The sequence below is a fragment of the Haliotis rubra genome, unplaced genomic scaffold (genome assembly GCF_003918875.1).
Source record: "Haliotis rubra isolate DU_JTF1 unplaced genomic scaffold, ASM391887v1 Scf738, whole genome shotgun sequence".
Classification (NCBI taxonomy): Eukaryota; Metazoa; Mollusca; class Gastropoda; order Lepetellida; family Haliotidae; genus Haliotis; species Haliotis rubra.
Genome location: NW_025767455.1, coordinates 235268 through 259828, shown reverse-complemented (window position 1 = coordinate 259828; position 24561 = coordinate 235268). Strand labels below are relative to the sequence as shown.

At 38.2% G+C, this 24561-nt stretch overlaps 1 protein-coding gene and 1 long non-coding RNA gene across 2 annotated transcripts in view; one reads left to right on the top strand and one right to left on the bottom strand.

The window, feature by feature from the left end:
• LOC124259799 (rhomboid-related protein 2-like) overlaps window positions 1-24561 on the bottom strand; it is a 108659-nt gene that overhangs the window by 28561 nt on the left and 55537 nt on the right. Inside the window, exon 3 of the mRNA XM_046694001.1 lies at window positions 12850-13014. Within this exon, the coding sequence (XP_046549957.1) occupies window positions 12850-13014 (165 nt within the window). The remainder of the gene's footprint in view (window positions 1-12849; window positions 13015-24561) is intronic.
• LOC124259800 lies at window positions 535-18393 on the top strand. The gene is made up of 3 exons (XR_006893922.1): window positions 535-544; window positions 3724-3725; window positions 18274-18393. It is a non-coding gene; the product is annotated as an uncharacterized LOC124259800 (long non-coding RNA).

Sequence of the window (24561 nt, the reverse complement as noted above, 5' to 3'; positions counted from 1 at the left end):
ATGAATATTCTAATGTAATAGTGCAAATTATTTTGTAAAATCAGAGGCCTCAGTTTTACAATCGTAAATAATTATGAAAGTAAAAGTGTGTTTATTGATTTTGGGGGTAAAATTTCATTTTTCATTGTGGACACTTTTTTCAAGTGATATTTTGAAGGAATTATCTATAAATCAACCCAACAATATTTTCTTTCGCTTGTTTGGTTGAGAAAACTGGTCACAACAACCTGATCGACAGGATTTAAACAAAAATTGATAATCAAAATTGCACAATATGTTAGGTTTGATTTGTAAAACCTTAAATAAAATACATGTGAGATAAAAAAAAGTGTTGATTAGATAAACAATTTGTTCCCTTTTTATATCCACAAACAGGATTATGTAGAAAGAATGATAATATTTGGTAAAATAATTTTAAAACCCCAAAAACTTCAGTTAAAAAAAATTTGTGTTTTGTGTTTGGCTGTGTGCCTCCTGGTATTTAGAACATTTTGAGAACAATATTTAATTGGTTTGCGATTCTTCATTGCCATTAGGTTATTGTGTTGGTTGAAAATCTAAAGTCTGGCATTAAAAAAGAGGTGCTTTCAACATAATATGGTCTCAAGACATGGGGGGAACAATATATAGTAAATATATTTAGTTGAGTTATCAGGGCTTTCACTTAGCAGAAACTGAGTGGTGTGAGTTAGTGGGGGATGGTGATGTTAGAGGAGACTTAGTCTGCCTCACCGTCCCTAAACTGCATTATTTTTCCTTCGGCCTAACTCCCCCCTGCAATGTTAAAGCCCTAAATGAAGCAAGCCTAGATATCCTCAGGCTCAGGATCTCCACATCTCACTGGAGCTCCTTTTCAATTTGAAAGGAATTGTTTGTTTCTATCGAAATTATATACATGTTTATACATACAGTCTAATCATTAGTCTAGGGGAACCCTCTGCCCACACTCTTGATCCATCAGTTAGTATGTCCAACAGAATACTTAGTGAGTGACTTTAGTTTTATGCCCCTTTAGTAATATTCCATTAATGCCACATGTGTAACACCAGAATTTCTGACTGATACAAGTTTTAATCTTCCATCAGGAATTTGTGCATACATTTAATGTCAAATGACCACAAAATGGTCTAAAAATCATATTGAAATTCAGACAGTTTATCTGTAAACTCTTGAATGACACTTGCATGCAAAATGTTAGGAAAAATAGCAAACAAATAATTACATACAGAATTTTTTTCCCCACTTATCTGAAAAACTAGTGAGTGAGTGAGTAAGTTGGGTTTTACACCCCTTTCAGCAATATTCCAGCAATATCATGGTGGGCAATATACATTGTACCCATGTGGGGAATTGAACCTGGGCCCTCAGCATGACAAGCGAATGCTTTAACCACTGGGCTACCCAACTGCCCTTCTGAAAAACTAGAGTGAGTGAGTGAGTATGGTTTTATGCCGCTTTTAGCTATAGTCCAGCAATATCATGGCGGGGTACACCAGAAAGGGGCTCCATGCATTGTGCCCATGTGGGGATTCGAACCCTGGTCATCGGCGTGATGAGCGGACGCTATAACCACCAGTCTACCCCACTGCCCCCTGAAAACTACAACAGTTTAAAGTGACCTATGATTGTTTCTTTAAAAACCTAAATCATAGGATTCCATTTTTCTAAAACTTGTATGACATTTCACTAATAGTAAAATCCAGTACATCATAAGTTTTAGATATTATGGATCCTCCTGCAAACATTCATGTGTCGTGTATCAAACTGTCGATGGTTGCCATTGGAAACAGTAAGCCAACACCTCAGTGACATGCAAGCTTTCCAGTCATCTTCTATTTGAGAACCAATCACACATTACTGAAATGTTTTTCTTCCAAGAGATCAAGGTTTCAATGTTCAACTAAAATTACTAATGACAAACTTACCTCTGCACAGAGAATAACAACTGTGTTTGAAATTTTTTGAAATGTCAAACTCACTGGAAAAATAAATATTATCTTTCATTTCCGAAGGTAACTCAATCTATCATTTGAACAGTCGAGGAAGAAATTGGTATTAGTTTTTGGAAATTGAAAGGACATATCTGTCAAATTCAAGGTGATCTACATTTCTTGAGGGTACAAGTTGAAAAGTATTGAACAATCTCCTATCAAATCAGTTCAAAGGTTCTCCAGCTTTTTCAAACAGTTAATTAGTAGTTTTATAATTACTACCTGAGGGTTTCGGTACAAGAAAATATAATGTTTGATTCAAATGTGTAAATTACCCATAAGGATGAAATAATTGTAAGAAATAACCTTCCATTTGTGCATTTTAGCAATTGCCATTGTTGATTGGTCAATAGAATCCATATAACATCACAGTGTTTCACTGATGAGAAAATTTGATGTGATCATCCTATATGGACCTAACAAATTGATTACAAGTTTTCTGAACAATAGGCTGCTGTAGTGAAGTCCTACAGATGGTTGAAATTTGTTAATTTTTCCTCCATTTTCTCTTAAAATTCCATATATGGAATAAATTGCTCAAACCTCAGGATTAGTGTTTACTAATAATGAATAAATCCTTTTAGTCTATAGGCAAAGGCTTTGGGATTAATATTATTTATTCCATTGGGATCTGTAATCCCTGATCATCTGTTGGTTATTCACTAAAGATTGTCCATATTGTCATAAATAAACTATGTTTGTAGGGTCATGAAATGGAGGACCTGCACAGTAATTGGGCCAGATGCAATGGACATATTTTATTTTTTTATAATCATCATCCATTGTTAAGCAATGACAGGCACTATAAAAACTGCACCGTGCGAATTCCATCACAGATGAGATGCAGAGCAGTAACATCAATGGTAGAGCTACAGAACAATCTGCATCCATTGTCCATTGTGGTTACAAGCTGATCAGGTCATATATAATTAATCCACTGGCTTAGTTTCCAGAAGCTGTTTGCACAACAGGTGACAAAGAGGAGACCAGGTGAGAGTCGTTCAGGTGTGTCCAACACTGTTAGATCTGTCGCTGGTCATGCATGACAAATTGACTATCAGCTGCATGGCAAATTAACCACATCTGGATAACAGTCTTCGCTCTTGTGTCCCGAGAAAGAATCCAGGGGCTTTCTTTGCAAATGTCAAGGTGCCTTTTCCGTTATCAATTATTAACAAATGAATGACAATATGTGTTATGTGTTGACAAATGCGTCTAGTTTGACGAGCTCTCGTGGTTTATCCAATTTTACACTCGGTAGATAACTAACACCACTTGGTAAGCAATTGCGCAAGTGTTGATTTCTTAATGGAGCGTAATACAAACGTCTGTGGGTTGAGCTGATATGAGAAAAGCCATCACACTCCTGTATCTGAAGGGGGCACTCAAAACTGATTGCGGCTTTGAATTCCACAGGACAAATCCACGTAGACTTTAACAGAGAAAGACATGATGAAGTCTCGTGAAGTGGGGACGAGATTGGCTCAGCACTTACACTCAGACCACACGTAGCCACAACTGGGGCATTCAATTAGTTTGCACCACACCACAATTAAATAAGCCGAGAAAATGGCTTTTTATCATTTGTTTTAATTTCTGTCATGTTCGAGGATAAGTGAGGGGATGCAGGGATTGAAACAGTTTAAATCGCTTTCATGTTGTCGTTTTCCTTAGCAATGAAACTCATGCAATTTGCTGGCGGGTGTTATTGTCGCAATCCCTCTTCAGGAAGACGTTTTTGCAAGAAATGGATAAAAGCTGTGTACTGAGTGACAGAAATTAATAAAATATTGGATTTCTGGATTTCCAGCTGAAACTTGGACTAATTTATAGAAAAATATGACTGGCAGTAAAGCTTTTATATGTCAGGTCCAAGTCTAAAAAAGTGTTTTTTTCTTTTTCATGATCTTTATTGATTTCAGTTCCATTATTCAGAATATCAACAACTCATGCAAACACTGGGATCCATGATTCAAACTGGAGACAAAAATACACTTCTAGAGAGGTTCAAATTAATGCTATTTTCATGAGTATGCACTGAGTTTTAAGGAAACCATTATTTTCATAAAGTCTCAGATAAATATCATTTCTCATAATTTGATAAACAAATATATACTTTCTTTTGAATTTTGGATAACTGTGGTAGGATTATCCCTGTCAGCAAATGATTTATTAAATTCTTCAATCTTAAATATTGCGAATGGTCTCTGTGATGTAGTGTTGGCAGAGCGTGGATAGAGTGTTAGCCTTGTGAGTGGAAGGTTGGTAGTTTGAGCCTAGGTTGCATCGTACCAAAAGGGGGCGGTTGGGTAGTCTAGTGGTTAAAGCTGAAGACCCGGGTTCAATTCCCCACATTGGTAGAATGTGTGAAGCCCATTTCTGGTGTCCCCTCTGTGATATTGCTGGAATATTGCTAAAAGAGGCATAAAACCAAACACCTGTTTGGTGCTTGGCATTAAAGGAATCAAGCAAGGTTTGGTTGTTTGTTTATTTGTTATTTAAGGCTGCATTTGGCATTATTCTAGCTATATGGTGTCATTCTGTAAATAATCAAGTCTGGACAAGACAATCCTGTGATCAACATCATGAGCATCGATCTATGAAACTGGGATACGATGGCATGTCAACCAAGTCGGTGAGTCTGACCACCGATCCCAATAGTCTCCTCTTATGACAAGAGTGGGTTGCTGAAGACCAATTTTAACCCTGATCTTCATGGTCTGATCAAACAAGGGTTTGTAGTCAGTATACTGTGTCTGTGTGAGGCATCCATGTTGAATTGCAGCATGGTGTGCCAACCCATAGTGGGTTGGCACTATGAACATACATTTGTCAGATAGTACAATCAGACAGGCACAGACACACAGACACAGACAGGCACAATATGTCATACAGGTGTAATCATCTTCATCATGACGCAAACCCCATTTCACCTCATCTCACCTTAAATAATGTCTTTACAGGTGACAGGTAATCCAGGGTAATTTAGCATAGTTTATTCAACATACCAACACCAGTCACCGGTAAACTGGGTGGAAGGCTGGAGATTATAGGGCTGCTTCAAGCAGTATTCTCCTTAAACCTTGGAGAACAGTGTGATGAAAATTGGCTCCAGTACATACTCCTAGGCCAAATGTAGAGATAACATCATTATCAGGTAATATGATACACCAGGCCTTATCACCCATACTGCATATCCTGATCATGTTGAACACCAGTGCTTGTCACCGTCCATTAAACCATGCGGTTAATACTCATGCAGTTGGTCTATGAACATGTGGACACTGTTTCAACAGCCTGGTAATCCTTGTTTGTTTTCAGCAACCTGATACATTCTGTGTCTAGTTCCACATTGACAAGAATCTCTGGAGGGTGGGAGTTGTCATACCAATTACTGGATAACGCTTTTACTGCTGATGAGAGATCCTAAAAGATAGGGACTTTTCCAGCATTTGGCCTAGGACTATACACTGGTCTACCAGATAAATGCTGGAAAATATCAGTAGTTTAACATTTGGTTACATGGTGTGGAAAAGTGAAATTATTTAATTTACACTTTCGAAATTTGTGTCTCTTCAGACATGATTAAAATTTCCAAAGTGAGACTGTAAAAAAATGAAGGCAAGTCATTTAGAAACCTGGTATCTGATTGGTTCAAGAACCTGTGTATCCTTGATATCGATTGGTCAGTGAAAGTTTACTTAAGGTTCAAGTTGACTGACCTTTATATCTGCCATGTTCGAAATATGCATTGTGTCGGAAAGCGCACGTTACATCTCGAAATCATCATCCTCATTATCATGACCTATATAGATGCCAATCATTTGTCACAAGCAAGGGAATCAAATCTGAGTAAAATATTATACACATGTATTAGTTTGGGATAAAAATGTATTGAATATATGACTGAACTCCACGTTCATGCCCCACTACACCCTCCTTCCCCACTTCCTTAAATACATGCTTCGCACATACACTCGCATACACACACAATCACACAAACTAACAAGCCATATACACACATAGGTTATCTAAAAATGTGTAAGATGTGAAACTCTTCTGAATACCAGCAGAAATTCTGCAGTAATCAAGACAGAAATGTTAACGGAATTGTGCTTAACTCTAACCCATGACAACTCATACTCTCAATATATCAATAAAGATCTGGGTTAGAATTGGTCTTTAGCAGCCCATGCTTGTCGTAAGAGGCGACTAGGTGAGGTGAAATTGGGTTTAACGTCTTGCTTGAGAATATTTCGCTCATATGACGACTTGCATGCGTGTGTATGTGTATGTGCGGCTGCTTGTACTAGCCCAGACTGAAGCTGGTTTTATAGTGCTAGCTCACTGAGATACCATGCCGCAGTGAAGCATGAATACCCCACTCAGACACATTATACTGACTCCGAGCCGACCAGTCCTTTTTGTACCCATTAATGCCGAGCACCAGGCAGGGACCAACAAGTACCATATTTTAACGTCTTATGGTATGACGCGGTCAGGGATCGAACCCGCGACCTTCTGCTCTCCGGGTGGACCACGGAGGCAGTCAAGAGGCGACTAACTGAACAGGGTGGTCAAGTTGACTGACTTGGTTGACACATGTCATCGCATTGCGTAGATCGATGCTAATGCTGTTGGTCACTGGATTGTCTAGTCCAGACTCGATTATTTACAGACCGCCATATAGCTGGAATATTGCTGAGTGCTGGCGTTAAACAAGAAACAAACAACTCATACTCTCCACGAGGAAGACATGATATAGTAAATCACAAAACCACACTCAGACATAAAAATGTCACGAAGTATTCTATATTCATTCTGACAGATCAAGATGGGGTACTGACAGTATAAACTTTCCACAACCATTCCGCATCTGAAATTCTATAATTCCTCCAACTTAACGATCAATCCCATCACATCATCCCTATATTTCAGGAACCACTCAAGGAAACCATTCCAATCACTCTTGACACGGGAATGGGTTGTATATTTGGGATGTACAGTTTCCCCAAATCCTGGATCAACCAATGATCACTGATGGCCGCAAACATGTCAGACGTCTAGCATTTCACTTTACAGCATTAACTTTTCAAAATGTATAGATTTTTTAGGTGAATGATTGATATATGTTCAGACAGTCTTTTTAATGTTATGAGACATAATTATATCTGAAAGGAAAGACAATGTTTGAAAGTACAATGTTTGAGAATAATGGTGTCAAATAGTAAACATGCACAAAAGATATTGGACATATTTCCAGATTCATTCCATACCAAAAGTCTAAAAGGTTAAACATTGTCCCAAAAAATATGTGAAAACATTCTTGACCATATGTGATTTTAGACATAAAGTTAAAAATATCCATATTTTTACATGTGATCCTCTTTTAAAAAGGCAATGACTGATGAAGAAGATGATGATGTTGAAAGACACACACATGCATGCACACACACACACACACGCAGGCACACACACACACACACACACACACACTGATAGTTGCAGAAGTTCAAGATGCTGGTGACTGCAGCAGTAGATGAGGCCGTAATTTCTCGTGTTTGCAGCCTACTCTTTTTCTATCTATCTCTCCATAGATATACAATTTATATTTAAACCATAGTGATCTACTAAACAGTCCTTAAGTTCAACTAAATACAGATTTCAAATGCCATTGGTGAAAATAAATATTAACACACTTTAACATGAACACATAAAATTTACAATTCACAGATGATACGTGACACTTAATTACTGTTATGTAGACATGCGGGTACAGACAAATAAATCAGGATTAGTTAGCTCAAAGTGGAAAAGTGATAGCTAGCAGTACTGAGCATATAGCAGCTTTGTTTACAACTCTGACATCAAATCTCCACATAAAGATTTAGAGTGACAAAATCTATTTACAAGATGGTATGACAAGAGGAATGACTTCAACTTCCAGAGAGTCAACTTTCTTGTCTGTTTTGCAATATGCCAGCAGCTCAAATCTTTGGTTTCTGCATTTCACAATTATTGAGGTGATTTGAGCTCTTTCTACAATGATTTGCAAGATTTTCATAAAACTCATGCTCAAAAGTTGTTTGACTGACTACATTCAAGGTCTTTGTGAAGGTTTTAAGTTTGACATGTGGGGGACATGGTTTGACGCATTGGTTCAGGAGTGATGTGTGCTTCCTCCTTTCATTTTTTTAGTGAACAATTGACTTGACTTTGCATGTGTTTGTGATGGAATAGCCTAGTATTTTCATGAATACATAGTATCATCAATATTGCATAGAAACTCACATGCTTATCCTATATTATAATCATAAAATAATGCCTGTTTGCATCAGAGACTTGGAGAGGTAGGGTAGCCTATTGGCTAAAGTATTAGCTAGCCATACCAACGGATTCAATTCTCACATAGGTACAATGTGTGAAGCCCATTTCTGGTGTTACCCGCCATGATATTGCTCTATTATTGATAAAAGCAGCACAAAACCATAGTCACACACTAACTCACTCAGTAGAGAGTTCTTACTTTATTATAGAAATGGTTTTGTTGCTTTTACGACTGCACTGTTTTAATTAGCTAATATGGTACAGTTATGAAAACTATATATAACTTTCGATAATACTTCATAATATTATATAAAGTCATTTTTGAAAATAATTATACGTAAGAGAACTCTATGACACAAGGGTGAACATCTTCAAATGTTCAAAGATTTGATTTTCAATATGGCTGCCATGGCAACCATGTCATATTTCACGTCAGAAAAGTTTCTTAAGGAGATCATTGGTTGTATCAATTATGCAACATTTCACTCCCTATGATTGAGTGGTTTGGGAAGACAAGTCAAAAAAGGAGAAAGGGATAGAAGCGATTTGTCACGGTTATTTTTATTGCAACTGCTGCAATTAAACATCTTTCTGTGGCGTGACAGATATTAGAAGTTGGTCATTACAATAACAGCCTTGAACCAAGTAGGCTAACAAAACGGCACGGCTGGAACTGACATCTGCCTCATCTGCCCCCTGCAGGTTCCTGGGTCTCTGAGACTTCTATTTCGGGGAACTATTTCTCATTTCAGTTGGTTAATCCCTGTTGGGATTTCTGAGCAGAATGGGTTCTCTGTACAACTAATGAGGGTCGAGCCATTTCAATGTGTACTACAAGAGTCTACCCTTTAAATGTGATGAGTTTTGTGTCTGACGCCAGCTATTTGCACACACGATATTGATATTTTACTTACGTACAAATTATATTTCAATTGCAAAAAGAAATTAGATTCATTTTGTTCTGTAGTCATATTATTGTTTATGGTCTTGAAAGAAATAAAATAAATTGGTGATTGATTTATTGAGTTTGCTACTGCTAGAAGTGCAACTGCCTATTCTTGAAGCCAGGTCACATGTAGGTGAGCAAGGAGGCAAATGGGCAAGTAGGCATACACATCAGTAGGCAAACCCTTGCATAACAAGCATGGCATTTAGACAAATAGATGAATAGGCAGAACATGGCATGGCATGGCATGGTGTAACATGGCATGCAGACAGGTTGATGAGTAGGCAAAGCATGGCATGCAGACAAGTAGATGAGTAGGCAAAGCATGACATGCAGACAAGTAGATGAGTAGGCAAAGCATGACATGCAGACAAGTTGATGAGTAGGCAAAGCATGACATGCAGACAAATAGATTGGTTGGCAAAGCATGGCATGCAGACAAGTAGATGAGTAGGCAAAGCATGACATGCAGACAAGTTGATGAGTAGGCAAAGCATGACATGCAGACAAATAGATTGGTTGGCAAAGCATGGCATGCAGACAAGTAGATGAGTAGGCAAAGCATGACATGCAGACAAGTAGATGAGTTGGCAAAGCATGACATGCAGACAAGTAGATTGGTTGGCAAAGCATGAGTGCAGACAAAGATCAGTTGGCAAAGCATGGCATGGAGACAAGTAGATTGGTTGGCAAAGCATGACATGCAGACAAGTAGATTGGTTGGCAAAGCATGACATGCAGACAAGTAGATTGGTTGGCAAAGCATGGCATGCAGACAAGTAGATCAGTAGGCAAAGCATGACATGCAGACAAGTAGATTGGTTGGCAAAGCATTGCATGCAGACAAGTAGATTGGTTGGCAAAGCATTACATGCAGACAAGTAGATTGGTTGGCAAAGCATGGCAGACAAGTAGATTGGTTGGCAAAGCATGGAGACAAGTAGATTGGCAAAGCATTGGCAAGTAGATTGGTTGGCAAAGCATGACATGCAGACAAGTAGATTGGTTGGCAAAGCATGACATGCAGACAAGTAGATCAGTAGGCAAAGCATGACATGCAGACAAGTAGATTGGTTGGCAAAGCATGACATGCAGACAAGTAGATTGGTTGGCAAAGCATGGCATGCAGACAAGTAGATTGGTTGGCAAAGCATGGCATGCAGACAAGTAGATTGGTTGGCAAAGCATGGCATGCAGACAAGTAGATTGGTTGGCAAAGCATTGCATGGAGACAAGTAGATTGGTTGGCAAAGCATGACATGCAGACAAGTAGATTGGTTGGCAAAGCATGGCATGCAGACAAGTAGATTGGTTGTAGATTGGTTGGCAAGCATTGCATGCAGACAAGTAGATTGGTTGGCAAAGCATGGCATGCAGACAAGTAGATTGCAAAGCATGGCATGCAGACAAGTAGATCAGTAGGCAAAGCATGACATGCAGACAAGTAGATTGGTTGGCAAAGCATGGCATGCAGACAAGTAGATTGGATTGGCAAAGCATTGCATGCAGACAAGTAGATTGGTTGGCAAAGCATTGCATGCAGGAAAGTTGGCAAGTAGGCTTACTAGGCATCAAATGCATGGTAGTGGGTGAGTAGGGAGTAGGCAAGTAGGCAAACAGGTAAGAAGCCATTCTCACAAGTAGGCATTGACTTACAATGGCACAGTACTATATGAAGCCAAGCTGTCCAAGATGGGCCGTTTTGCTCATGGAGAGTCAACGTTTAACAATGACATCTCTGATAGTCTGGTTCATTATACATGTGTAGATTTAGTTAATGTAACGGATATCACCTATCAGGAGAGGCACTGAGATAATGAACCAATATTAATGTGTCACAGAAGAGTTGCAATTTTTATTCCACACAGATCAATGATGATCAGCTCATGGAACTTTACAGAGTTATTGACTTTCACCATTATTGTTCAGTCCACAGTCACAGAAACCTGGAATTGAAATCGGTTTTAAGCTGGGCTGGCGATTTATTAGACATGCCAAGGCTCGCAAGGTGGAATTTTTCTAAATTCTAAACAGGGCTACATTTCTAAACTGTTAAGCCCTCTGGGAAGGTGATATTGATGTTCTTGCCACAAGATACAAATCGGGCTACACATTTTGTAGGAATTTTGAAAGCTAAGGTTTAAATGTTATTTCTAAATGGAAATTAAGATCCGGCAAACACATATTACATATTATTAGATACAATAAAACTGTATTGATATTAATTTTCCAGCAGAATAATAAAATATAGCAAAATGGGAAATGAAAAACTCAAATCCTTAAAAGCTTCTTCCAAACATTGGAGTCATTTAGTAGGGACACCTGGTGTTAACAAAATATGTGATCCTGATATAAACACAGAGTGTTGACAATTACTGGCAACAGTTCCTTCCATAACCACAGAATGTTGACAATTCCTGATAAGATTTCCTACCATAACTACACAATGTTGACAATTCTTGGTAAGATTTCCTACCATAACCACACAATGTTGACAATCCCTGGTAAGTTTTCCTTCAATAAACACACAATGTTGACAATTCCTGATAAGTTTTCCTTCAATAAACACACAATGTTGACAATTCCTGGTAGGATTTCCTTCCTACCATAACTACACAATGTTGACAATTCCTTGGTCAGATTTTCCTACCATAACTACAATGTTGACAATTCCTGGTACACAATGTTGACAATTCCTGGTAAGTTTCCTACCATAAACACACAATGTTGACAATTCCTGGTAAGTTTTCCTTCAATAACCACACAATGTTGACAATTCCTGGTAAGCTTACCTACCATAAACACACAATGTTGACAATCCCTGGCAAGATTTCCTACAACTAACACACAATGTTGACAATTCCTGGTAGGCTTTCCTACCATAACTACACTATGTAGAAACTTCCTGGTAACTCTCCAGGCTATATACTTACAATGTTGACAAACTCCTGGTAACTGATCATCTTGCGCGGTTGGGTCGGTGGTCTTGACCTCCAACACTTCCAGCGCAGTGCCGGGTCCATCTCTGCTTGTATCTGTGGATGTTGGAGGAGACGACGGAAGTCCTCCACATCAATCTCGCCATGATGACCCCGGGTCATACTGAAACAAAGGCCAAATAGTGTTTATTCTTTATGAACGGTGGGATGAACATTTCATCAAGAAAAATAAAAGTGATCAGTTTCAAAATTTCGAAATGGAATTTGGTTACTTACACCCCAGTTTTGGCTCATTGCTATTAATTGGATACCTTCATTGGAAGAAAACAATATTTTCCTTCAATAAACACACAATGTTGACAATTCCTGGTAGGCTTACCTACCATAAACACACAATGTTGACAATTCCTGGTCAGTTTTCCTTCAATAAACACACAATGTTGACAATTCCTGGTAGGCTTTCCTACCATAAACACACAATGTTGACAATTCCTGGTCAGTTTTCCTTCAATAAACACACAATGTTGACAATCCCTGGTAAGATTTCCTACAACTAACACACAATGTTGACAATTCCTGGTAGGCTTTCCTACCATAACTACACTATGTAGAAACTTCCTGGTAATTCTCCAGGCTATATACTTACAATATTGACAAACTCCTGGTAACTGATCATCTTGCGTGTTGGGTCGGTGGCCTTGACCTCCAACACTTCCAGCGTGTGCCGGTCCATCTCTGCTTGTATCTGTGGATGTTGGAGGAGACGACGGAAGTCCTCCACATCAATCTCGCCATGATGACCCCGGTCATACTGAAACAAAGGCCAAATAGTGTTTATTCTTTATGAACGGTGGGATGAACATTTCATCAAGAAAAATAAAAGTGATCAGTTTCAAAATTTCGGAAATGGAATTTGGTTACTTACACCCCAGTTTTGGCTCATTGCTATTAATTGGATACCTTCATTGGAAGAAAACAATATTCCAAATTATCAAAAAGCACCAGTTCACTACAAGATGCTGTCAGCACAGCAAGTTGCATCGTGGAATATTTCAACGGTTTCGAAGTTCTGCTCAAGAAACCTCAAGTCAATTGTCATCATGAAAACATGAATGAAAATTAAAATTCAAGATCATCACAATAACAATCAGACTGATCTGTATAGCAAGAGAAAAATGTGATTCCCCACACAGAAACATTTATCTTTTCTTCCATTCCTGTTCACTCAGCAGCCATGTTGCAAGTTCCTCAAAGGGAGACCACTCTCTCCATACTATAACCTTGAGGCTATTCAGCAGATATGAACTGGACAAGGACTGAGGTCCCTGCTATCAGTCATTTCATTGGTTTTCACAGAAACTAATACATAACATTTAATCAATCATGTTATTGATTGTTAACTAATATGGTAAATAACTTGGTGCCACTGACCATGAAATATGCAAAAGAGGTTACAAAGAAGGAACTAATTTTAATATAATCCATACACCAATGCAATGCGTGTTTGTTCGGTAATAATTATCTAACTTTGCCAGTGAGTTTAGACAAGGGTTTCCTGGCGCAAGCAAACAAACACTGCAGCAAATCATTACGTACTACATAATAAATGGATCAGTTACACATGTATTGTATTCATAGATGCTGTCTAAAGCTGCTCTAACAAATGACAATAAGCCTTCATTACAAGACACTGAGTGAGGCAGTCCAAGCTCACTGAATACTAGACCAGAGCTACAAGACTTTAATTTATGCATAAGTGCACTCTCTACACATTTAAAGGGCCTTTTTACTAAGACCAGCCATAAACTTTATCATGTGAATGAAATTATATGGAAATTGAAGGAAATCTGAGCACATTTTTATCCATCTAAAATATTAGCATACTAATGTCATGGTGTTAACTTACAGATTTTTTATTTGTATGTTGATGAAAAGCTGTACGAGTTAAACAGTATTGATTATGCTTGTATGCCTGATCGTCAATACTGGGAGTGATAACTCAATATGTCTCTGCAGTAAAGCATATACATAGTATTATAATTCACATGTGTGCCAAGAACGATTCAATCCAGAATGTTCTTTTCCAGTTGGATAGTGTGATAAAATATTAAAGATTTCATGATTACCTAAATAAGAAAAAGTAATATATTCTGAATGCAGATAACTGAACAAACACATTAAAGGTAGTTGGCTCCAAGTAGTACTTGACTTTCGACTTATGGACCAATCAGTTGAGTGTAACATATGTTATATTTGGGATTACACTTTTTCAACAAACTACCGATTCTAGTACTTTTGTTGGGTTGAGTTCCATCCGGGATTCAAACCCACACCTACAGAGTCAGTCACCAAATGGCCAGCACACAAAGTCAGCTGCCTAACCTGCTCAGCCACCACGGCTTACACAACAATGGAAGTCTGATAACTGGTAGTTTAGACTACAGACTTTGTGTACCCCTCTGATAAATGTAAATTGGCACAGCTAGCATGGCATTGTATATTCACAATCAGTTGAGGTGTGAAAAGTATGTTTAGCTTTGACTGGACCAAACCTATGTATTGGAGCCAAGTGGGGATTTAAACTCCTTCCATGTGACACACTATACATAGTATGTTTTGACCATCTGCCTACAAACAATTAATATCATAGAACCATAGCAGCTTGTTTTTAATACCTTATCCCCAGTGCTTATTGGCTTCATCATCTGTGCTATTTGTTGTTCTTAGTCCACAACTGGCCCCATTCAATCATGCACCAGTTGTTATTCAATTACATCTGTTGTTAATGTGAATCTGTGGTTCGTCGTAACATACTTTGTATATATATTTCTCTTCACTTGGTTTAGTCTCTTTTAACTTGAAAGCGGTGTAAGTATCTACATCGAAAAGTCGCTCTATGTAATAAACAAGAAGTTGTCATCCATAGTCTGTTTGCTGTGAAAACTTACCGGTGAATATCACTTTAAACAAAAACGTAAATCGAATAAAGTGAAATTAAGATTGCTAATCCTCATGATTTTACCTTGCCAATTGAACATTGAAATCTAAGAATTTTATTCAACTTATGATAAAAGTTGTTTAACAAACAGATCATAGTTTCAAATCGCTATTATTAGTTTGTATTACAAGGGGGTAGGCACCCTAAATGGAACACCGAGAACAAGTAGGGTAAGTCTAAGTTGACGCTCATCATGTACCGCACGTGCATTTGTTTCAATGTTCCAACTACTGCGCTTACCCCCCTTGAAATACAAACCAATAATAGCAACTTGAATCTATGATCGTTTGTTAAACAACTTTTATCCTAAGCTGAATAAAATTCTGAGATTTAAATGTTCAATTTAGGCAAGGTAAAATCATGAGGTCATCATTCGCAATCTTAATTTCACTTGATTCGATTTACATTTTTGTTTAAAGTGAAATTCATCGGTACGTTTTCACAACAAACAGACTATAGTTGTATGCTTCATTATTGACTCACCAACTTGTAAAATGCTGATCAAACAATTACCTTGAAGTCCCTTATGACTTGGGGATTACAAGCAACATACTTCTACTTCCTGAATCATCTGTTTACTGTCTGATGACAAAGGTACTTTGCGACATACAAATCATACTTAAAGGGACACTATCCCACAAAACTGGTACCCATGTTCAGTCTGGGTCTAGATATTGTAATTGGTATCCTTTGCATGTCTAATTTGGGCATTCATAAATGACTGAATTAATAACACCATAAAAAAGGAGACAGACAAACAAAACAGGCTTCTATCAATTTTGGTAGGACTGCCATTTAGTCCAAGGTGAGTGTACCTTTAATTCAGTTATGACATACTGGTTGTTTAAGACCTTTCAAACATAAATAATAAAGTAACGCTGTCCATGGTTGAATAAGGTCTGTGTCTTCAACCGTAAATTATTTGTATCATCTGGGATTTCGAGCTTAAAGTCTGAAACTGATGCCAAGGACGATAAATATATATGATCTAACTTCTCAAATAAATGTCTCCTTGCATCTCTGGATACAATAAACACCACTCATGAAACCCTCCATGTTAATTCTCCAGGGCTACATCCCACGTCAATGATCGAACACATTCAGAAGTTAAAGAATATCTTAACTTACAATGAATCACTGATTATCTAGCCCAAGAGAGCCATGCCAGGACATTTTTTCACACTTTCATGTATTTTACACATCTTTTCAAGACAGATCATCTATAATTCTGTGTAAATCTAATAAATCTATATAATAACCATAGTCTTTTTTCAAAAGAAAAAGTAAAAAAATGTTGCATGAGTGACATTCTTCTTGGAATAATGAGTGAATATTCGTAGCCTATTAGTGTAAATTAGATAATATTTGGTCAGAAGAATTTCATATCTGCAACCTCTCTCGCATTGAACTTGAGACTCATGCATTTCTTACTCATGCTCTGACTGGTTTCACACCGCCATATTGCTGGAATATTGCTGAGTGGGGTGTTAAACAACATACCAACCAACCGACTGGTTTCACACCGCCATATTGCTGGAATATTGCTGAGTGGGGTGTTAAACAACATACCAACCAACTGACTGGTTTCACACCACCATATTGCTGGAATATTGCTGAGTGGGTGTTAAACAACATACCAACCAACCGACTGGTTTCACACCGCCATATTGCTGGAATATTGCTGAGTGGGGTGTTAAACAACATTATAACCAACCAACTGGTTTCACATGGCCATATTGCTGGAATATTGCTGAGTGGGTGTTAAACAACATACCAACCAACCAACTGGTTTCACACCGCCATATTGCTGGAATATTGCTGAGTGGGGTGTTAAACAACATACCAACCAAACGACTGGTTTCACACCGCCATATTGCTTGAATATTGCTGAGTGGGGTGTTAAACAACATACCAACCAACCGACTGGTTTCACACCGCCATATTGCTGGAATATTGCTGAGTGGGGTGTTAAACAACATACCAACCAACCAACAGGTCTGAAAACATTGTTTTGAGTGACTTTCTAAGAAGGGAATATCCCATTATGTTGTCTTCAGAGGGGCATCAGGACCTGGCTGGGGACCCATTGACCCCAGCATCTCAAGCTTTGTTCTCTCTTGGGGTTGGAAGCTCTGGAATTTGCAGGTGCCCTGCACATAATCAAAACTCTACAGGTGTGTAACCTTCACCAATGTTGATACGGTACTGACACATGTCCATCTAAAGTCACGTAATGTTACAACTCATAGAAGTCAATTCAGCTCTGCATTTGTAGGAGCTTGGGGTCTGAAAGTTCAACACATTGCATGGCATTGAAGCAGCAGTGCTATAGATAGCCAGAAGGCTGTGGTACACCACACAAGATCTATTGCCAATGGTTTCCTGTGTAATACATATGGTTGACAGGTGGTGTGGTAAAGACGTGTTAATCTTATGTCTGGTAATGTGTATTACTCATGGATGTCAACTGAGCTCTACACTCAACATCAGGTTTCTGCATACTGTTGCATGATATTGAAGTAACGGTTCAAGGCTCATGTTCATTTGATGAAATTTATCGCTCATTGGTAAGAGCAGTTCTTTTAACTGGAAGAAGACAAAGATTTGATACAGATACGCAATACCATTTAGAAAGTGGTCAAATTCAACACGTTATATTTGCTGAACAGTTTCTCAGTAAAAGGCACTGTGTATTCACAGCTTTCAGACCTGTGAGGATCCAGGTTAGAATTGGTCTTCAGCAATCCATGCTTGTAGGATGTGACTAACAGGATCAGGTGGTCAGGCTCGCTGATTTGGTTAGCACATGTCATCGGTTCCCAATTGCATAGACTGATGCTCATGCTGTGCCTGCCGAAGACCCGGGTTCGAATCCCCACATGGGTACAATGTGTGAAGCCCATTTCTGGTGTCCCCCGCCGTGATGTTGCTGGAATATTGCGAAAAGCGGCGTAAAACCAAACTCAGTCAGTCAGTCATGCTGTGCCTCCTTACACTCGTCCAAGTATGTAGTCTAGATTAAAAGTTGTCAGACTTCATTCTTGTGGATGCTATAGTGGCTGACTGGGTTAGATCCAGCGTTGCAAACTCCCGCCTGCCCTACCGTCCGGGATGGTCTGTTTTGCGACCGGACGGTCAGTTTTAAAAAGTTGCACGCCCGATGGTCTGGCTGTTGAATCAGCATAATTTTGTAATGTATATTATAGAATGACTAAAGCCTTGACTGAAAATTTAAAAACGTGTTATTGTAACAATAACCTGACATTAAACAGTTCCCTCCTCTTATTTACCTCCTTTATATTTTATCTTAATCCTGAAAATTCTGGACTGGTAACTTTCCAGCCGGTCTGGTAACTTTTGAGAGTTACCAGACCAGTTGTCTGGCTGAAATTTTGGGGAGTTTACAACACTGGTTAGATCACTGACTTTGTGTGCTGGTGATAAGGTGTCTCACTCTGAGAGTGAGTTTTTGAAACCCATAAAATATATATAAAAAACAAAGTACTAGAATTTGTACTTACCTGCGAAAATGTTATACCAAATAAAACATGTTACATTGAGTTGATTTTTTGTCTAAAAATTACATCATTACTGTAAAAGCAACTTTGTACTAACTTTTCCATTATGTATCTTTTATTTACACATGTTGGGAGAAGTTAAAAGAAGCAGAAAAACTATAATTAAGTTGTTTTCCTCAATATTCCATATAATACAGAAACGGGGAAAACGTTTCAGCACACATGACTTTTTAAAAGCTTTAAAAAGCAATCTGAAAAAGACATTTGAACATTTCCTATATGTCAAACTTCAAGCTCTAATGATATAAGATCACCATCACGTATTACACTGTCACGGTGGTTCATTCCAAATTATACTTTTTCCAGCTTTAGGCGATCAATATATGAAGACTACAGCTGCAAACATGAATGGCTTATTCAGTATATATCTTTTTATCAAAATGAGAAAAGGGAAAAAAATCCATCAGAGACAGAGCAATCAGAAAAAATATATTATTAATATTTCATTTTCTGATAGTGGTGTCAGGAAATTACAAAATGGTAATGGACATTCATGCTTAATTTGTGTTCCAACTTTGTCTCCTATACTAGCTTCGACAGAGTGATTTTATTAATTCAAGGCTCAACTTGCTCGACTTATACTTGAGATCACTGGAAAGTATACAAAATTCAGCTTCTGTTACTCATTGACAACCTTAAAATTGACAATATGTGTAAACATCTCTGGGATGACCAATCCAACTTGCACGAGTGTACAGTTTACTTTCTTTATTCGATCAAACTTTTTTATTGGATTGGAGGATTTGGTTGAATATAGAACTATAGAGCCAACCGGTCAGTTCGTCCCTTCCTGTCCCTAGCTTGCCTTCCTTCTGGCCTGTCCATACTCTTCTCGCTGTGTGTCGTTTTTCTCCCATTTGCCTCTTCTGCCTGCTTTTAAAGGCAGATGAACGACTAACAATCTGTTTAGGTCAGCAGTTCTCACGAACATAATCTGCTTAGTTGGTCATATTTTGACAAGCTGCACATATGTGTACAACAAATAGTGTTACACAACATAATGTAAGAAGTGATAGGCTGTGCTGGCTGCTCAAAACATATGGTTTTCATTAGATAATGGCAAAGAAATTCATGGCTTTATTTTCGTGTGAAAAACTAGGGAGATGCAATACTGATTTGTGTAACTATTGCATCAGTTATCTGGACATTGGTAAACTTCGTCTCAGACATATTCCACTCTGATCCATATAAACACAGACTGTTTAATAGAGGCGCAGGTGCACTCTGGTTTGCTGTTGGAAAACATGATGATGTTCTGTTTAATAATACATAACCATTGATCAATGCAAGGAATAAAATAATTGAAATTTGACACTCTCCAATAAATACTATCAACTTTGTTTATAATGAACATGATATCACAAATTGTTTGTTTTTTGTTCCGTCCATTTGTTGTATATTTTAGTCTAAATGTATAACGGTTATAAAGAACTAAAATTAGTGGTCTTCTTGTATTTGTATTTCTTGTATTGTATCGTAAGGTCTCCAAGTGGTGAGTGAGTGAGTGAGTGAGTGAGTGAGTGAGTGAGTGAGTGAGGGAGTATTAGTGAATGCATGAGTGAGTGCATGTGTGAGTGAGTGGGTGAATGAGTGAGTAAGTGAATGAGTGAATCAGTGCATGTGTGAGTGAGTGAAACAGTGCATGTGTGAGTGAGTGAATCAGTGCATGTGTGAGTAGTGAGTGGAGGCATGAGGGAAGCAGTGCATGTGTAAGTGAGTGAGTGAATCAGTGCATGTATGAGTGAGTGAGTGAATCTGTTAGTGCATGTGAGGGAGTGAGTGGGTGCATGAGGGAATCAGTGCATGTATGAGTGAGTGAGTGAATCTGTTAGTGCATGTGAGGGAGTGAGTGGGTGCATGAGGGAATCAGTGCATGTATGAGTGAGTGAGTGAATCTGTTAGTGCATGTGAGTGAGTGGGTGCATGAGGGAATCAGTGCATGTGTGAGTGAGTGAGTGAATCAGTGCATGTGTGAGGGAGTGAGTGTAATCACCTCATCAATATCAGTTTCTGATACCTGACGGAATCGATTCGCCGTCTGTATTGTGATCGATAGATCAAAATCCTTGGTTGGTACCTTTCTTAGACGATCGCCTGTCACTCGTGCCTCATAACTAGTGTTGGGAATTGGTTAAAATCTCATAATTGATGATTGATTCATTACAACCGATCAATCATCGAAAATAATTGGTTAGCGTCATTTATGAAATTTGTTAATGCACATAAAAATAAGGAAAAAAACATGTAGTTCTTTTGGGGCTTTTTGGCAAAATTTCACATCTTTAAAGGATGACTAGTATGTTAGGAACATAAATTTCTTGGAGCCTTTAAGATAAATTCAATCATGACTTGAAACGAGCTTGTAGTGCTTACAAAATGTAACAGACAAAACCAACCATGTGAAAAATATTGTTAATGAAAACAAGTGTTCCAAAATTGGTTGTGTTCGATTATGAGAAATTATGATCGATTGCTTGGTCGTTTAGTCACTACGACCAATCTTCAATTATTTCAATTAATCGGACCACCACTACTCATGACCACTACTCATTTGAATGACTGTCTGAGTTTGGTTTTACGCCGCTTTTAGCAATATTCCAGCAACATCACGGCGAGGGACACCAGAAATGGGCTTCACACATTGTACCCATATGGGGATTCAAACCCGGGTCTTCGGCGTGAGGAGCCAACGCTTTAACCACTAGGCTACCCCACCGCCCCCAATTTGAATGAAGTACTCCGTTTCATGTTTTCCAAAGTCAAGTACTGCAGTAACAACTCCAGAACCTCTGTCATCAATTCTTACAGAATCCCCAATTTTGAGAATGGGGGAAGCCATGTTTGTTTACAAACTCGTCCACGCAATGTAAACTCATGACGACGCATCAATGAAATGTTAAGATTTTAGGATCGCATGGCATGTATGGAGTTTTGTGAAAGTAGTTCGTGGATTGACGTAATTTGCATAGTTATCAGATTTTGATACCAAGTTTATCAGATTGCTTTATTGCACTGATAACACCCACCATTAGATGATAAATGTTATTCCTGCGCTGTGGGTTTCGGGTATCGTTGTCTGGTACCCATCTATATGATCTCCTGGTAGGTCACACCAATGTATCAGGTAACGCAATCAGTTTTTAATATATAACCATGTATCCTGATAGTGATAGTATCAGTGTATACAGTGTCTTGGATAAGCTTTTACACAACAGGTCAAGTGGAATAACCTAGATTGTGTTTCACCTACAAATGCCAAGGTATCATTAAAGTAAGAGAATCAATATCTACAGTCTTCAAGTTGGTTCTCTGATATATTCAGATCATGTTCGGAAACTGCTGGCCTTGTTTAATTATAATCATATGTTTTGTATGATGGTATGATCTAAAGATAATTTTTACCCATATGTTTAGACAGGATCACTTGGTTGACACATGTTGTGTAGATCGATGCTCATGATGTCAATCACTGGATTAATTATTTGATCGGCATTCTACAAGTTGGTGAGTCAATCATGAAGCATACAACTTTATGGATAAGAAATCCTTGTTTATTGCACAGAGCGATGTTTTGGTGTAGATTCTTACACCATTATCAAGCTAAATGTTGGATGTTTCTTTAATCACTGGATTTTCTAGTCCAGACCTGATTATTTACAGGCTGCCGCATATAGCTGTAATTTTAATATTGCTAAGTGTGGGATCGAACAACAAACAAACAAACACATTGCTAAAAAATTCTTAATTGTTTACGAGGTGAAATTGGGTTTTACGTCGTGCTTGAGAATATTTCGCTCATGTGACGACGTAATTGTTTATGATGTGCACTGGTGCAAATATACTTCACATGCACCACTCATTTGTTCTGCATCTGCGACATTGTTTGGTCATTCAAATCTTCTTGTGACCAGAAAGAACTAAAGATTATTGACATCATTAGATGATGCGGTTTTCTAAGGTGTGGTCATGATGAGTGAATTATTCTTTAGCAATTCAGACAACCCAGTGATCAAAAGCATGAGCATCAATCTGGGATACGCAAGTGGGATACTTGTGTCAACCAAGTCAGCGAGTCTGACCACCCAATCCCGTTAGTTGCCTCTTACGACAAACATGGGATACTAAAGATCAATCCTAACCCGGATCTTCACGGGAAGTTCATGGAGGCAGTCCTAAAGAATGTTTATTTGCAAGATTTGCAATAGGAACAAGAGTCATCAGAAGATGACATATCCCCCCGGCCCCCACATATTGGAAAAAACAAATCATCTGACAGTTACCAAAAGTTCAGCTTGACTTTCTTTATGACTTTTTTTAAAACTAAGTCCGAATCGTTTCCATGGAAACTGAGAAAATAATAAATCACAAAAATCTGCAAATAGCAAAAGGCACCACTTAAGGTTCTGTTTGATATATCTACCAAGTCTCGTTGAAAATTATTAAACGGTTTTTGAGTTATGATCCGGAAACGAAGCCCACCCCTCTTTAAGACTAAGTCCAAAACGTTTCCATGGAAACCGAGAAAAATAAAAATGACAATAATCTGTAAATAGCAAAAGGCACCACCTTAGGTTATGTTTGACATATCTACCAATTTGAACGGTCTTTGAGTTATGCTCCGGAAACAAAATGATTACGGACGGACGGATGGACAGACGGACGAGGCGATGACTATATCCCCCCGCATTACATGCCGGGGGATAATAAAAGTGACAAAACCTTCCAACCTTGTATTTTCTTATTTTGTCACATCTTCATAAAACACTCCATCATAATGAGTGGACCGTTCCATAATTGACTCAACCAAAGCTGTCCCTCAAAAATGTTCATACTTTTCCAAACAGAATTCCTTAATGGTTGCCATGCCAGCCATATTGAAAATCAAATTTTTGACCATGCTCTGGCATTTAGGAATGTATACTATTAAAAAGAAATAGGCGATATTCTGTTTTGGGGTAATATTATACCAGAAGCAATTTGTATGATTGTATATTATGGATTTAGAAAATGATTACTCCATTCACGATATGCTATGAATTTTCTGCAAACATGCCAAATTCATGCAAGCATCTTTCATGATGTTTACGTGAACGTGGTTGTGGTAAAATTTGAGATTTACAGTGAAACATGTCAGTGTGTTGCTGAACATTTCGGTGATATAAAGTCGACTGAAAGTTGTTCTTCCATCGTTTTACACTCAATTAAACTATTAAGGGCCATTTTTATTATAGGATATTTATATAGCGCACATATCCAGGCAACTAGTGCATGCTCAAGGCGCTGGTAATCTTCCCTCGATCATTGGATGTCAATCTCAACGGCACATCGTATTATCAATCTCAACTCCCTAGGGAGTATACATGTGAGGAATGGCTACATGAAGTTGGCATGTTGGAAGTTGGAACAAGACAGACCATTGTGGCATGAACTCTCAACATTTCAGAGTCAGTAATTAGCAGATTACAATCATGATATTGACAGACAAATATGTTGAGAGACATCGAAATGGTTGACCAACTGGTACACAATATCATTTTATCAGAATATCTATGTTACAAAACCATGGTCTTGAAAGTTATACCTAAGTTTCAAAGTGCTCTGAATGAGTTAAGACCCCTGGGTGATATTGCTGACAAAACCATTTCCATTTTATAATAATTCTCTGCTAAAAGATGAGTCAACCCCTGAAGATGTTGGCAAGGACTTTCTTCAACAACCCTTGCTTGGCGCTAATGGGAATGGGTGATTGCTGATTTGGTTCATGCTTGTCATTTTATCAGAG